This window comes from Drosophila bipectinata, chromosome 2L (genome assembly GCF_030179905.1).
Source record: "Drosophila bipectinata strain 14024-0381.07 chromosome 2L, DbipHiC1v2, whole genome shotgun sequence".
NCBI classification, from domain to species: Eukaryota; Metazoa; Arthropoda; class Insecta; order Diptera; family Drosophilidae; genus Drosophila; species Drosophila bipectinata.
The window spans coordinates 10383145-10397715 of NC_091736.1; the positions used below are offsets into that span (position 1 = coordinate 10383145).

The window sequence follows — 14571 nt, forward strand, 5'->3', positions numbered from 1 at the left end:
AAGCAGGGATACTCTTAAAAAAATCGGAGCAGGCAGGGTACAAAAAAAAGAATTAACTTGATAAAAACTGATTTTAGAAAGTAAAATATTTTATTTCAAATTTTTGGTTCAGCAAAAATAATGTTGTAATTTAAAGAAAACGTTTTTAAAATCATCAAAAATATAATAAACGATATAAATGTATATTTATCATCTAGAAAAGAGTAATCATTAATCTACTTAAATAGAACTGAATTATTTGTTGTCCTATTAGCTCTTATTAAGCCTTAGGCTAGTATAATATTAATATTGGTTGTGCTGTTCAGAAAACTTTAAAAAGTAAATTAAAAAGTATAATTTAAAAAGTAAAGTTTTTTTTTACTGTTTTTCATGCTAAGAAAGAACAGGAAAAAATGTCAAGGTAGTTTTTTTTACTAACATTCCATTTAAATCATATATTGTATATATTTCATTTAGCAACAATTTTAAACTATTGAAGAAGATACTCCTTTTCATATTGCACCTTAGACTCCTTAAGCCTTTTGGTTATCTTAGAGTATTGTCGTAAAATAAGTATCGTCGTCGAATTGGTTTCAAATGCATAATTTTCGTTTCATATCGATGGCGATTTGCATTTTTGTCGCTTTTGTGGCCGGCTTTATGCATAATAAAAAAAATAATCAAATCAATAAACGCACATTGAAAACTGCATATCAATATGCGGCATTCGTATGCGATTCGTATCGATTTTGCTTCAATTCGGGCTCTGGCACAGTGCTCGACAAAAGTCTTGTTTTTTGAAGGCGACATTTAATTGCCTGAGATTGGGGCTGCACCGCGGTGGTGTGCTGCTGTTAAAGGGGCGTAAGGGGCGGGCTTTTGGCGGATTTAGTGCGTGGAGTTTGTAATTTTTTTTTGTCACTAGGAAATGCTGTTGATGTGAGTTAAGAGCCAAAATGCGGACCGAGCTTAATTTAAACAGGAAATTATGAATGTTGACTGCAATTTGTTTATGCAGCTGCTGAGTCAGGCTAGCCCCTCCGCCCTCCACTCCTCTGGCCCACCCCAATGACTGAGCAAGATTGGCCAAAAAGTATGGGACGATAAAGTTAATTTACTCGGCCGTTTGCCGTGCAGTTTGCCGTTTGCCAATTGCTGTCGGTTTTCTTATGTTTTGTCGTTGTTTTGATGGCGAATATTTCACGCTACTTGCAGTTACAGTCAGTCACTCGGCCGGTCAAAAGGTGCCTCCGATCAACGTCTGTCATGCATCATTAGCGGTCTCAAAAGGCGACCGATCGAACCAATATACTTGAATATAGGTTTTCCTATACATGTATTTATTGCCGACAAGCTGCAATGTCCATAATTAGTCATGTGCGTCGCCTGCCAGCCTGCAAGCCGCCTTCTGACTTCTGCTGACAGATGTCCTGATCTATTCTTAACTCCGGCATTGGGTATCGGAACAATAAGAAATTGCATTCGTTAGCAGGGGGCCACCGAAGGTTATTAGTCATTGATATGCGCTTTTGTAAACCGCACCTTCAGCTTACATATCTGGGGTTTCTGTTGCCAGGCCTAGACTGGCTCTTTCTTTGTGTAAATTCAATTTCGCAGTTGTCGGTCTATTAACAAAGGTGTTACACACAAGCCATAAGGGTTTTGTAAAATGGAATTATGAATGGGAGTGGTTGCTGGTAGATATCATTCTAGAGGGGGCCTAGTCCACCAAAAACCATCAAGGAAACTATCATTACTATGGAAAATAATTATTATTTAATTATCATGCGGCAAAGTTTTTCCTGAAAACAATAAGCTCAAATTACCTTAAAATTTGTTTAAATTATGCCACTTTTCCCTCAGCCACTAATCATTAACTAAACTCTGTTTAGAGAGTGCAGTATGCATACATTTCTCTTAGCTCAGTTAACACTCATTAGGCACACGCCAAACAAGCTGCTAACCATTCACCCGGCGGTTACCATCATTTCTCTCCATCCATTTCACCATCTTTTCCCCAGGATGCCACGATGCCACACTTTGTTCAACTATCTCCCAACTAATGTCCAGTTGCCCAGTCCACCAATCTGGCAGGCAATTAATTACCCCCGAGAAACAAAAAGTCTGTAAATCATTTTGAACTTGACATTCGATGCAAATGCAAATGCGAGTGGCTGGCTAGCTGTCTGGCTGTATCCAGGTGACTCCAGGTGAGGCAATTAACGGGGGGCCTGAGCTTAGGCCTGAGCTTGTGCCTGATCCCGAAATCGGAGAGGTGTCGCCTATTTTGGTAAATTTATGCCAGCACAACTGGACACCGGCCGGGCAAAAGTTGTAAACGAAGAAGTAGCTAGTAAGTAGTATTGGCCGGCAACATGATTTAATGAGCATTTATGCAAATGAACAGGCCGAATGTGTCCTGCTGTTGTAACTTTTTGCTGTTATCCTTTAAGCATCCTGTATATATGCTCGTAAATCATTCAGTGCCTGTGTGTGTGTTTGCATATGTGCCGAGGGGTGTGTGGGCCGTTGCGTCGGACCAATTCAATGGAGGATGATGAAAACAAAAACCCCTAACCCAAAACCCAAAAACCCGAAACCCCGAAAAACCTACAAACCATCGGATTGGAGATAGAGGCCATAATAGGAGAATGAGTGCCGTTGACACTTTAGGTTGCATTCAGGCGTAAAAAGATGCTGCCCAAAAGCAATTTTCACTTTTCGGTTTTTCGGTTATTCGGTTTTTGTTTGCGATTTTCCTTTTGCGAATCGATGGTCAGCCGATACAAAAAGTGTGGACCACAGGTCCGAGGGACAGAGGTGGGTCTCATCATCAATATTGCAACAATGCGACACAATCTCGGCTACGGTCTTTAGGGTCTTAATGAGAAAGTTTTAGTAACGACTTGGGACTACCCAGGGATTTGGTAGATTTTATTTTCTTACTAAAATATAGATACTTCCAAAAGAATATTAAAATAAATTTATTTATTATTTTTAATTTTGTTTAAAAGTCTAAGAACAGAAGCTCACAAATACGGCAAGCCCTATCACCTTTAATAGGTATCGCTATTGTCCAGTCTGATCCATGCCTGACTGGCCAGACACCCAAGCCGCATTTTCAATCCCAATCTCAGTCCCAGCTCCAGCCCTCTGCTCCTGGCAGTCCCTTTCAGTCTCGGCTCTGTTTATGCGGTTGCCTTTTGACTGCTTATTGATTTTGGCCAAGTCTTCGTGTTGTGGTCGCTCCGAGGAGTGAAATCAATTGGAAAATGCGCTTAATGATTTTCCAAGATTTGTGCTGTGGCTCTAATGGCTAAACTGTACTTTAGAGTGGGGCATTAGGCAAGACAGATTGCACAGAAAATCGGAATCTTGGACACACCCATTTCCTTCGCAGCTATAACAACTGTCGCATTGGAATGTCGATCTAATATGGCCAAGAGGGTTAAAGGGCAGATGCACCCAAGGGTTAGCTTCATTCCGGGGAGGGTTGCAATACCCAAAACGTTACAAAATGTAAAATGCGCAGGACTGTGAAATGCTGGCACAATTATGTCAACTTCTTGAACTCCTTGGGTTCCTTGGGCTACTTGAAGTGCCGATAAGTTCATCTATTCAGGGGCGGAAGTGTGCGCGGCTTGCAATTTAAAAACGATCAAGCGTTGAGACCCGTAATTATGGGTGCTCATGAAGACGGCTCGCCACGGGACACTCGAGGGGTAAGGAACCCTTTGGGATATTAAGGGATCATTTGGGGTCAGTTCACTGGCAGGATCTTCAAGGATATGGGTTGATAAGTATCTTTGGATTGCAACTGTACACACAAACGTTGCAATCGGGGTTTCTGGGTGCATTCAAAAATTCATATTGCAATAATTTATAACATTTTTTAATCTTGAAACACCTACTGTGATTTTTTGTTCTCTCATATAATAGAGAATAAGAATGCTTCGTTGAAGAAAGGCGATGCTTAAGAAAAAAAAAACTGAAGTAATAAAATGCAATTATTTTCTTCCTTGAACGGAGTCAGCAACCATATCCTTTATTGCCAAAATTTCCTTATTTTAAGTAGTTTAACTCGGACTCCCTTATTCAATTGCCCCAGAAGCTCTTACAGCATAAAACTACAAAATGAAATTGCCAAATTTTAAATTAATGTGATGGCCACCCCGCCGGGCAGAGATAACACAACATTCTAATGCCTTGCATATGGCCCAAAACGAAACACACTCAGATGGCCCTGGGATAGAGACCGACCCCGAAATGGGGCCATTCCAATAGAGTACATTAACAATATTGCCAGTGACCTGGCTCAAGGAGAGAAAAAGGTCCAGAGCCAAAAGGGCACTAAACATGAAAATTATGCGTGTCCATTCGGTTTGTTCGTTATTACCACCACCCTCTCTCTAAACCCTTTTGTTGGCCAAGGTGAAAAAGCTTTTAATGCCCTATAAGTGAATGAGTTTTTCTGGTTTTCAATTTCAGTTTTAGATTTCATATATATTTTTTTGGGAGTTTACGGCACGCGCCTTCTCACCTTTTTTTTAACATTTTTTTCTTTCACCCAAAACGTTTATAGATGAAAGTTATAGATTGGCAAAGACGATTAATATCACTTAATTAAGGTGAAAATGTAGATGCCCGACAGCTGTCAAAAGCGTATGAAACGTATCAAATGGCAGACAACAAAAAAAAAGTGCAGAAATACAGGAAATCAAATATCATTTTTTTATCCCTATTTTGGGCAGAGTTTTTTTTCGGGTGGTTTTCCATCTTCGCCCAATTGCCCATGTTGGGATTAGGAATTGTGCCGAAAACATATATTAATAGTCCTTGCTTGCGGAACAATGACAGCAATCAAATCGCATTTGCCGTTATGCCAAAAGCGGATTTTTGATGGCAATCAATCAGAAAAGACCCCCGAAAAAAAACATAAAACCCAGGAAAATCAGAAAATCGGTTCTTGAATTGTTTTCTCTTGTTTTTGCCAATCGGTTTTTTTTTTTGTTTTTTGGGTGGAATTCTGGGGTGAAATCAAATCGCATTTAACTTTTGTGGCTGTGCAGATATTTGAGGAGAGACTTTAGTCCAATCTGCCGTCATCATCAGCCCCTAAAACGGAAATTTTCAAACTGCAACGAGCTGTCAACGTTTCGAAAACAGAATTGGAGTTGAAATTTGTTGGGGAGGCGATTTCTCGACTGGGTTGGTCCGCAATTTAATCTGCCTAGACAAGTGGTGTCGGTCTCCTGCTATTTTGCCTTCTGGAATGGCATCGGGAGTGGGGTTTTGTCTGATACACACTTGGAAAATAAATTTATGAACTCTTTATTAAAGTCTTCTTGGCATTCATGTTTTCAAGGTCCAACTATAGTCCACGTATTTCTCTCAGTGCATTTGCAGTCAGCTGTGCACACACTCATATAGATAATGGACCCCGTAGCAGTCACTGCACCACCGAATCGATAACAATGGACTGGTTAATTGAATTGCCCAGTCCAAATGGTCTTAGTTTGGGTCTTTCAATGCGTGGGCAGTGTGCTGACCAAAGACCAAGGTTGGTTTCGAATAATGTCCCGGCTTTAATTGTATCGATTTCATTTGAATTTCGTTGCCGCATTGTCCGAATCTGTTTATGGCTTTTGAAAGTACACACACAATGGCCCGACAATGGCCAGAAGTATGTTTTCTGGATTGGACTTTTATGCTCCTGTCAAGGTTACTCGGTGAAAAGACAGAAAAGATTGATAGCTGAAGCCCCAAGACAATATACATATCTAATTGCCAGGCTGAAAGATCTCCAAGGAAAGATTACGAAACTTACCTTACTATTCGTTTAAGCTACTCACAACTTAGACTTTATTCATTTCTAAAAATACAATTTACACGCACATACAAATAGTCAAACTGGTCTAGCCACTAAGCTTACAGGCTAACAAAGATTTACAGGTAGAACATACATATATCATACATATAGCGAGCGATAAAATACACGTGAAGTGGAGAGAAGTTGGATAGAGATATAAATAAACATAAGATACAAGATACATCACTCTAAGACTTGGGCTTTCGACTTCGGTTGGGCGTGGTCCTGGGCGGACGCCTTGTACTTGTACTGGTCACCGGATTAGTAGTGGTTGTGCTTGTTGTTGTTGTTGTTCCTGCGGTTGTTTTCGTTGTAAGTGGTGCTGTTGTGGGTGGTTTACTGGTGGTTGACGGTGATTTAGTTGTTGTTGTGCTGGTGGTTGTGCTTGTCTTCCTTCCCCGGTCTCGATAAACGCACATTAACTCATCGGCAGCATCGGGACAATCAATTTGCTGTCAGGTTAAGAAAAATTGTAGAATATTAAATTTATAGTTTAATGCTTTCTATTCAGGAAATCGCTCTAGGTAATCCGTCTACCATAGACTTAGTATTTCATTGGTAAAGATATCGACTTGGCTAGGATTTGGGATAATTATCCCATTTGGGGCTCGAAGATGGGATACAAATTTGTAAAGATAAAGATGGGCCTAGGGACCAAGTGGTATGAAAGTGGTACCATAATAAAAATGTAAAAAATATTTTAAAAAAAGTTTAATTGCAGATTTTGATGCAGATCTATTGGTCATCTATCTACGAATCTATTAAGGTATTTCGCTTGGAGGTCGGATAGAAATTGGCAAAGATGTAGACATGACTAGGAGCCATATTTAAGAATCCTGGATTTTTTCATCAAAAAATTTTGAAAAATATCGATAAAAAATTTGCTTTGGAGAATTTAATGTAGATAAGTAAAGAATCCGTCTAAGAATCGTTAAAGGTATTCTGTTTTAGAATCGGAAGTCAATTGACGAAGATATAGGGTCAGTTAGGGACCGTATATAAAAAAGTCAAATTTAAGTTTTATTCAAAGAACAGTCATTTAAAGGCTTCTTAGCTTTATTTTTTTGTTTTAATTTATACTTACCTTATCACACAACTGGTTCACTGTGATGCACTTGCCACTAACACATCTCAGTTCGTGGGGCTGGCAACCTCCCACCGAAGCAAGCATCTCATAACGTGGCTGGATTGTTGTGGATGGCCTAGATGTCGTTGTTGTTGTGGTTGAAGTGGTGCTGGTAACCCTCTCCCTTTCCCGCTGCTGGGCCAGAGCCGAACTTGGAATGGCACTGGCCGTCCGGGCCGCCGGAGTTGGGGCGGTTGCCACACTGAACTTGACCGAAGTCCGGTTGGCCCGCTGGGCTGAGTACTTGAACTTGTTCTCCGAATCGCTGGTCATCATGATCTCTTTGCTGTCGCGAAAGTTGACTAGGAAAATTTTATTGAAAGGAAGACCATAAAAGGAATACAATTTACGCAATTTTTAAAATATTTAGTAGAAAATCTTTATTGGAAACTGTATATTTAACATCAGTACTTACCGAATCCCTTAGGACCTCCTGTGGCCTCCTCGGCACTTCCATTGACTGAAGGAGCTTGAGGAACTGGCGGAGCAGGAGCTGCCACCTGATGAACCTGGTACTTGGTCTCCGTACCCGCCTCCTCATCGGTTGTGGCTGTGATGTAGGTATATAGCTTATCATTTGTCTCATTGGGAGACAGGAAACTGGCATAGGAAAAGACCCGAGGAAATGCATTCAGTTCTGCCTCATCGAAAGGGGTTGTGTCCCCCGATCCAAAGTCGTCACAATCCTCCTCATCACTGCCGTCGAAACAGTCAAAGTTCAGGTCACAACGAAGGTTTTCCGGAATGCATTTCTCATTCGATCGGCAACGGAACTCGTCCTGTTCGCAAACCAAACACTGCTCATCTTCGTCCTCGCCACCGGAGCAGTCCTTGATTTTGTCGCACTGCCAGGTTTGAGGAATACAGCTGCCATCATGGCATTGGAACTCATTTCCATAGCAATAATCCCGCCGCTTGGTGGGATCCTCACACTTGTGACTCTCATGGGAATCGGGGTACAGGCTGCAGTCAAAGAGTTCACTCAGGACATCCGAGTTGGATATGGCCACTGAGCAGGCCTCCAATATAGCTGTTTATTCAAATATATCTTAAATAAAATATTTGGTGTCTTTAGGCGGGCTTCTTACCTTTGCAAATACGTCGGCAGGGCGGCAGGTTGCCAATGTATGAGGGTCGGCACTCGGGTTCCAGGGCAGCGCACACAAACTCTGCCGCCCTTGCCGAACAATTTGACCGGATGAGCTCCTGGTAGGTTGCCATGGCCATCGCATCCCGCGGTGCTGATCCATCCCTTATATTGGTAAGATCGTAGTCCAGGACTCCCTGGCACATGGGCAGCATAGTCGACTGACAGCCATTGTTGGTTGTGGAGGGGGTGGTGGTAAAGGTCGTGGCCTCTGTGGGACGTAGATTGGCCGGCGAGGGGGGTGGCAGGGTGGGGGAGACCCGGGTCAAAGGCTGCTCATTGCCGGCAGGAGTCGCCTGGGGCTTGGGCAGCAGCTGGAAAATGGCAAGAGATTTATAAACGTTTATTGTTATATTTTAAAGAAAAATTTGACACAATTTTTTAATATAATATTGAATAATTTTAATGAGAACTCACATCTTTGAGCAACTGCAGTATTCTCTTGTCCTGTTCGATGGGCACTCCGAAACTATTCTGATGCCCGGAAGTGAATCGAATACTATCCGCTGGCAATAGAGTATCATCATAGTCCCCATCACCTTCTGCGATATCCTCCAAGCGATATTCATCTCCTTCGTCGATTGAAATGTCAGACAATTCTGTGGACTGATCGGTCTCTGTCGTGTGCGCCTCCTGAAATCGTGTGGTTTCCTGGGGTTCCCTTAGCTCAGTGGTGCTGGTGACTTCCTCATCCCAAAGCTCGTTGCTGGTCGGACTCGTGGATGTTAGGGAGGCCTCGTAGCGACGCTGCAGGAATTTGGCCCTTGCCACACTGACATCGTGCAACCAGAGGCAGTAGGTGATCAGTCCGAAAAATAGCAAGACACTGGCCACAAAGATGATGGGCCATCGCAGATACTTCCAGCGGCAAGCCCGTCTGGCATACCCCAAAAGCATCCAGGGTGTGGGCTTCTGTGTGGGCCTGTCCATAACCGATTTGCCGTTCAGATAATAATTGGCAGTCAATGGATACTTATAGCGACGAACTTGAAGTTCAGCCAGGGTCTCGGAGCTACCAAGCATTCCGATGTGGTATTTCTGCGTTTCACTCCAGCACGATTCGCTGGAGGTGCGGGAGTAGTCACTGGGATCTTTCAGAGATCCATCATTGTCGGTGTCTTCGATGGTCTGAACAGTGATATTAAGGCCGTGGGGATATTTGGTGGGCTGGCGTCTCAATCCCCCGACTGATGAGGTCTCATTGGACATGACTTCCAGCTGCTTCTGTTCGGCCATAATTACCTGAGCTCACCTTCTCCACGGGCACTTCCAAATGTCAATTGCTGCACAGAAAGAAATTTTATTTAAAATATAACTTTGGCACCTAGTATAAGACGCTTAAAAACTGGCACATATCTTAGGAAATATCTTATAAATTAAGATCTTTGAACCTTTAAGAGTTTTGACTTAAATTAAGTTTGAGCTAGTATTTTTTTTCAGTACCCCTTTCAATTTTTGCTTCCCTTACATAATCCATGGATAATTGCCATTGTCTAACTGATCTTTAAGACTCTTCAGTAGATTAGGGTCTGGCTCCTCTCCCTGTCTTCTCGAAAACATCAATTTCCGAAAGGCAATCGAATTGCAAATTAAAATGAAAGTCCATGTCACTATGCATTTCGGCATTTCCACTATTTTGTGGAAAGTTGTCACCCAACCAGGAGAGATTGCACATCTTCAATCTCCTGCTTCAATTAAGCGTTAATAATACCCCCTTTCGAAAACCGCAAAGACATCTTCACCGCATTAAGAAGCTGTGATTGCAATTTGGCTTGGATTTTCCCATGCCATCAGTGACGATAAATAATCTTATATAGTATGCGAGAGTGTGTGCGAGAGAAGCCCCCAAAAGTATTGGCCAATAGTTTAGAAAAATTGAAATGCGAATTGCACATTGGGCAAGAAATCGCCGGCAAGTGGCAGGCTGCTTCTGCTGGGGCAATTGCAACTTCACCTTTGGTTAGACACACAAAAGCCAAAGCCAAAGCCGAAAGCAAACTTGTTAGCCGGAAAAACGAAGAGCAAGCCAAATAGCCGAAACAACGGCAATAACAGCTGGAACTAAGCGGGCTGGTCTGGCCAACAGGAGAAAAACGAAGAATAAATGCCCTGGGAGAAGTTTGCATAAATGTGAATTGGGAAAATACAATTATGGTTTTGCAAGTTTTCTAAGATTAATTGGCTTATAAAAATATATGAGCAAATCTTCTGAACAAAATAACCATATATTTTTTTGAAGAAATTGCACTTCCTGTAACCAGGCAGCACTGAATGTTATGCATTTCGTGTAACTACAAGTTTATATACCTTTATACCTGGTTTTTGGCATTACGAGTGCGATGAGCTCGGCGGCCACAGTTGGCTGAGTGTCGAGTGCCGAAAAGTGTTTTGTTTTTGGTCTTCGGTTTTGGTTCAGACAACTCCAGCTGGGACTGCTCCTCTATATTTGCCCCAAACCGCTACAACTGCTGCCCAACTGGTGCTAGTGACCTTTTCACTTTTGTTTTCGTTTGCTGGCTCGGTGCCTGCTTATTGCCAAGTTGCAAGAAACCAAAGCTCAAAGTTTTCGAGCTACCTCAAGTGTTGCGGCTTCTTTTTTTTCTTTGGGGATACTGAAGAGGCGGAGACTGCGGCCTATTAATGAGTGGCAAGTACACAAAAAGAAATAACAACTAAACTTCTGGAATACAGGTATTCACAGGAGAAGCAGTTCTTTCTAAGAGTTCGAGTTACTTTATCTAGATTTAGTTTTAATAAATTCTTTTAGGGAACATGCATTTCAATTAAAATTTTTTTTCTTGTGTAGCAACTTTATCCACTCATTGCTGGATTAATGAGCTGCAGTCTGGTAGTCAGCTCTTAAACTCCTCTCAGGTGTGCAAAATCTTTTTCTCATTTTTTTTTGATTTGCTGGCCAGGCTATTGAGAGTCTGCTAAGGTCAGTTGAATGGTGGAAAATGCTAGCCAAGTAAGCAATCGACAGAAAGGTCATAACAGCAATTGACAGAGTGCTGTGAAGAACCTTGCTTTAGGGTCGAGACATGGACTTTGAATGGGTGTAACCAAACATCACGAATTTGGAGCTGGGATCATTGAGTCTTTGGTTTTTTTTTTCCTACAACATTTAACGACCGATGAGCATGTCAAACCGTGTGGGAAATGAGGTAATCTAGTTGTATGACGTCCAAAAATTTTGAAAGGGAAGTCTTTAGCGGTTACCAGTCAGACCCAAGATTTCCTCTCAATTACAGCCTCAGCACCGTTTCCCAGACACGCACCTATCTAGATCTTTGGCAACCTGTCTAATTAGTAGCGGCATTCGATATCGGATTGGCTGTATCTTCAGTCCAAAACCACTTCCAGGCATTGTTCAATAGCTCGTTTGGTCAGCCATTAGAACACCTTTGAGCAATGGCATGCCTCAATGCCCAGCACAGTGCTTAGGGAGCCTCTCTACTGCAATCTTCAATCGGTTTAACAAATGAACGCGAATTGCATAACATTATTTAATTTGGTTTGGCTTTGGTATTGGCCACTTGGCACTTTCGGTTAGAACGAATAATAAAAGCAGACCATGGGAGAAACTTCAAAATAAGTGATTAATTTGAGAAATTTTAAGGAAACATTCCACAAATGAATGGATTTCTATTATAGAGATATTTAAGTTTATTACTAAACCATTCTATTTAAAACGACTTCTTCAAGGCAGAATATTTTCTAAATGTTGGTAAATTAATTCTCTTGAAACCATCAGCAAGTTTTTTATGATTCTCAATAAACAGTTACAAATTTTATGTTAATTTATATTTATTTTTCCAAGTGCCTGGCCCGCATTCCTGGCCAGTTGAATCGCATTGAAACATTGCAGCATCCACTGGCAAATGCCACAGCTTACAAGTTAAGTCATTTTGCGGTTCATACAACACCAAGAGCAAATGCAACTGAAACTGCAACTGCAACTGCACAGTTCAAAGTTATTTTGTTCAAATAAATTGTTTATGCTTTTCGATTTTATTTTTGCCTGGTCGAGGAGATCCAAGTACGTGCCGTAAGATGTGTTTTGTGTGCGAGGTGAGCAAGCGGCTCTGACCAGTCCAAGTGCGGCTTAAAGTCAGAATCTGAATCTCAAACTGAATCCAAAGTCTATACTTTGAGTTCTGAGGCCAGCTGCCTTCTGTGGCAGTTAGCGGGTGGATTATGGCAGTTAGATAGACCGATTATGGCCTTACATGAGCATTCGACATGCTACAGTTTAGCCAGCTTCATTCTGAGTCATCTATTGGGACTAGAAGATTAAGACGAGTCAAGTTATGATCGTGTTCGGGTCGAGGTGGACTGGGCTGATTAGATTCCACAGATTCTGTCCGATCCGATTAAGCCATCGATCATTGCTGGCATTTAAGCGGACGGCTGATCGTGGGTGGATACAAGCCATGTCGGCTGTTTTTTAATTGACTTTTGATCCACAATCTCCAGTTCTTTCAATTGGCTTCTCATTACCTCACAACCGCATTAATTACTTTTTACTGGGCAGTCGATTCTGGGCACCTTTGCTATTTAATAGCAAAAAAGCGTTCAGTCATGCCTTTTGCAAATTCTTTTTCATTTTATTTATTACCACTGATTGATCACCTTACGATCATGATACACCAATTTTTAATAGCGTATAATTAACAACTATGTTGTTTACTAGTGTGATCACAATAATCCTTGAAGTTCTTGTAATTATAAAGTGTTGAAACATTTTCGTTAAGTTTATTGAACACCAGACAGAAAGATATATGTATCTTAGAGTTCGCAGACAAATTAAAGTTTGTTTAGCTTTAGTTTCATAATTTCTATTGGAATTCTCAAAAGTCTCCTTCACTCAAATCTTCACAGACAACCTTAAAATGATGTCAGAAAATATCTATCATCCACCAAGATTATCACTTCTTGCGATCACTCAACTATGAGATGATCTCAGTTATGTAGTATAGTTCTTGATTTCTTGTGTTTTAAGCTGGGTTGAAAGATTTTAAGCCAAAGGCTTAATAGGCATTTAATATGAACTGAATTTAAGTCTGTGTACTAAATCTGCTTGTCATCGCAGCAATTATTCGATCAATCAGGCTTACAAGAGACCTGTCCGTCCATTTTATTTTAGCCAACATCTGCACACTCATCAAACGTCTGACGTTGAATTCTTGTTTGCACTGTCTGTATTCCACCTGTTTGCCCATTTGAATAAATTTGTAATTAATGCAGCTACCAGATTTTTTGATTTCTGTTTCACACCAGCACTGAAAAAACACACATTCGATGATCATAAGCCTGAGACGATGGAACGATGGAGATCTTAAATCACACGAGAATCGCACTTTTGTCACTTTTCCACGCTTTTTGGATTCACTTTTGCGGTGGGGGATATATATCGTAGACATATATATGATTATAGCAGGGCAACCGCGAATTTTAACGAGTATATGAATGTGAGTGCTCGACATTCAATTGCGTTCACATGTTGTTGGCTGTTATGTTAATCAATGTTGATTGCAACTTAATTTTTTGCTTCCAATTTTTTTGTTTTTGTTTTTTTTTTAATTAAAAGTGCAAACTTGGAATTTAATTAGAGTGACTTTGGGTGGATTTGTACATTGCAATTTGGGCTTGTTGCACTATAATTACAAGTCTCATAATTTGCATAAAAATTTCGTTTGGCAAGCATTTGTCGAGCATTTTTCATCACGCTATCGTGGGAGGCTTCCTTTTGTTTTTATTTTTGCAAGCTTGGACACACGGCACTCAATCAATCATTCACAGAATTTAATGGTTTGGCCATGATTGGCCATAGTTTTTCCATACATCCCTAAAATAAGTTAAGAAAAACTCACGTTGTGTACACTTGTTGCAAGATCGTTAAAAAATTATTTTTTTGGGGGATGCTGAGTGGCGAACGCGCTTCTTTTTGAGCCGCAACCGCGCGATCGACTGCCAAAATAACGACTGAAAGACCAAAAACCTGGCCGAAGAAGCCGAAAAAAAGCGGCGCCACTTCAAAGCTTCTCTTTCGGATTCTTCTGAAAGAGCTGAAGAAACCCGAAGCCCACCTCAGCTCGGCTTGGCTTTCGGTTTCGATTTGATTTCGCTTTCGAGCTCAGCCCACGGATCGAGTCTCAAGTCTCAAGCCGGCACTCCACCACACCGGCCTCTCTTAAATCTTTGATTATTTCTCTTAACAGCAAATGCAGCCCAACTCTTTTGGCCAGATTCGATCGTTGGGAGTCATTGGTTCAGTGTGTCGCCAGGTATTTTCTTTTGGTTTTATTTACCTTTTGGCTTTGGCCATTGTCGCCGGAGCCAATACTTTAATGGCTCTTGCAACGTGACGTTTAAGTTATGATGAGATCGTTTCGTATGACTTTTATGTGTGTGCGGACTGGAGCGTGCCCAGCGGCTTTAAAGAATTTT

The 14571-nt window shown here is 41.3% G+C and overlaps 1 protein-coding gene across 1 annotated transcript; it reads right to left on the reverse strand.

Moving 5' to 3' along the window:
- Positions 1 to 5817: 5817 nt before the first annotated feature.
- LOC108127023 (uncharacterized) lies at positions 5818 to 14226 on the reverse strand. Its single transcript, XM_017243840.3, has 6 exons — positions 13995 to 14226; positions 8539 to 9404; positions 8063 to 8435; positions 7390 to 8004; positions 6933 to 7276; positions 5818 to 6300 (listed from the first exon to the last, which is right to left on the reverse strand). The coding sequence occupies exons 2-6, from the start codon at positions 9355 to 9357 to the stop codon at positions 6037 to 6039; spliced, it is 2415 nt and encodes an 804-aa protein (XP_017099329.3). The 5' UTR covers positions 9358 to 9404; positions 13995 to 14226; the 3' UTR covers positions 5818 to 6036.
- Between the last annotated feature and the right edge of the window lie 345 nt (positions 14227 to 14571).

Bases quoted from the DNA above. Each gene is read 5' to 3' on its own strand.
- LOC108127023 (XM_017243840.3), bottom strand. From the start codon at position 9,357: ATGGCCGAACAGAAGCAGCTGGAAGTCATGTCCAATGAGACCTCATCA. The intron at 8,005-8,062 runs GTAAGAAGCCCG...TTGAATAAACAG, and splicing joins CTGCCGACGTATTTGCAAAG to CTATATTGGAGGCCTGCTCA. The intron at 7,277-7,389 runs GTAAGTACTGAT...AAATTTTCCTAG, and splicing joins AGGAGGTCCTAAGGGATTCG to TCAACTTTCGCGACAGCAAA.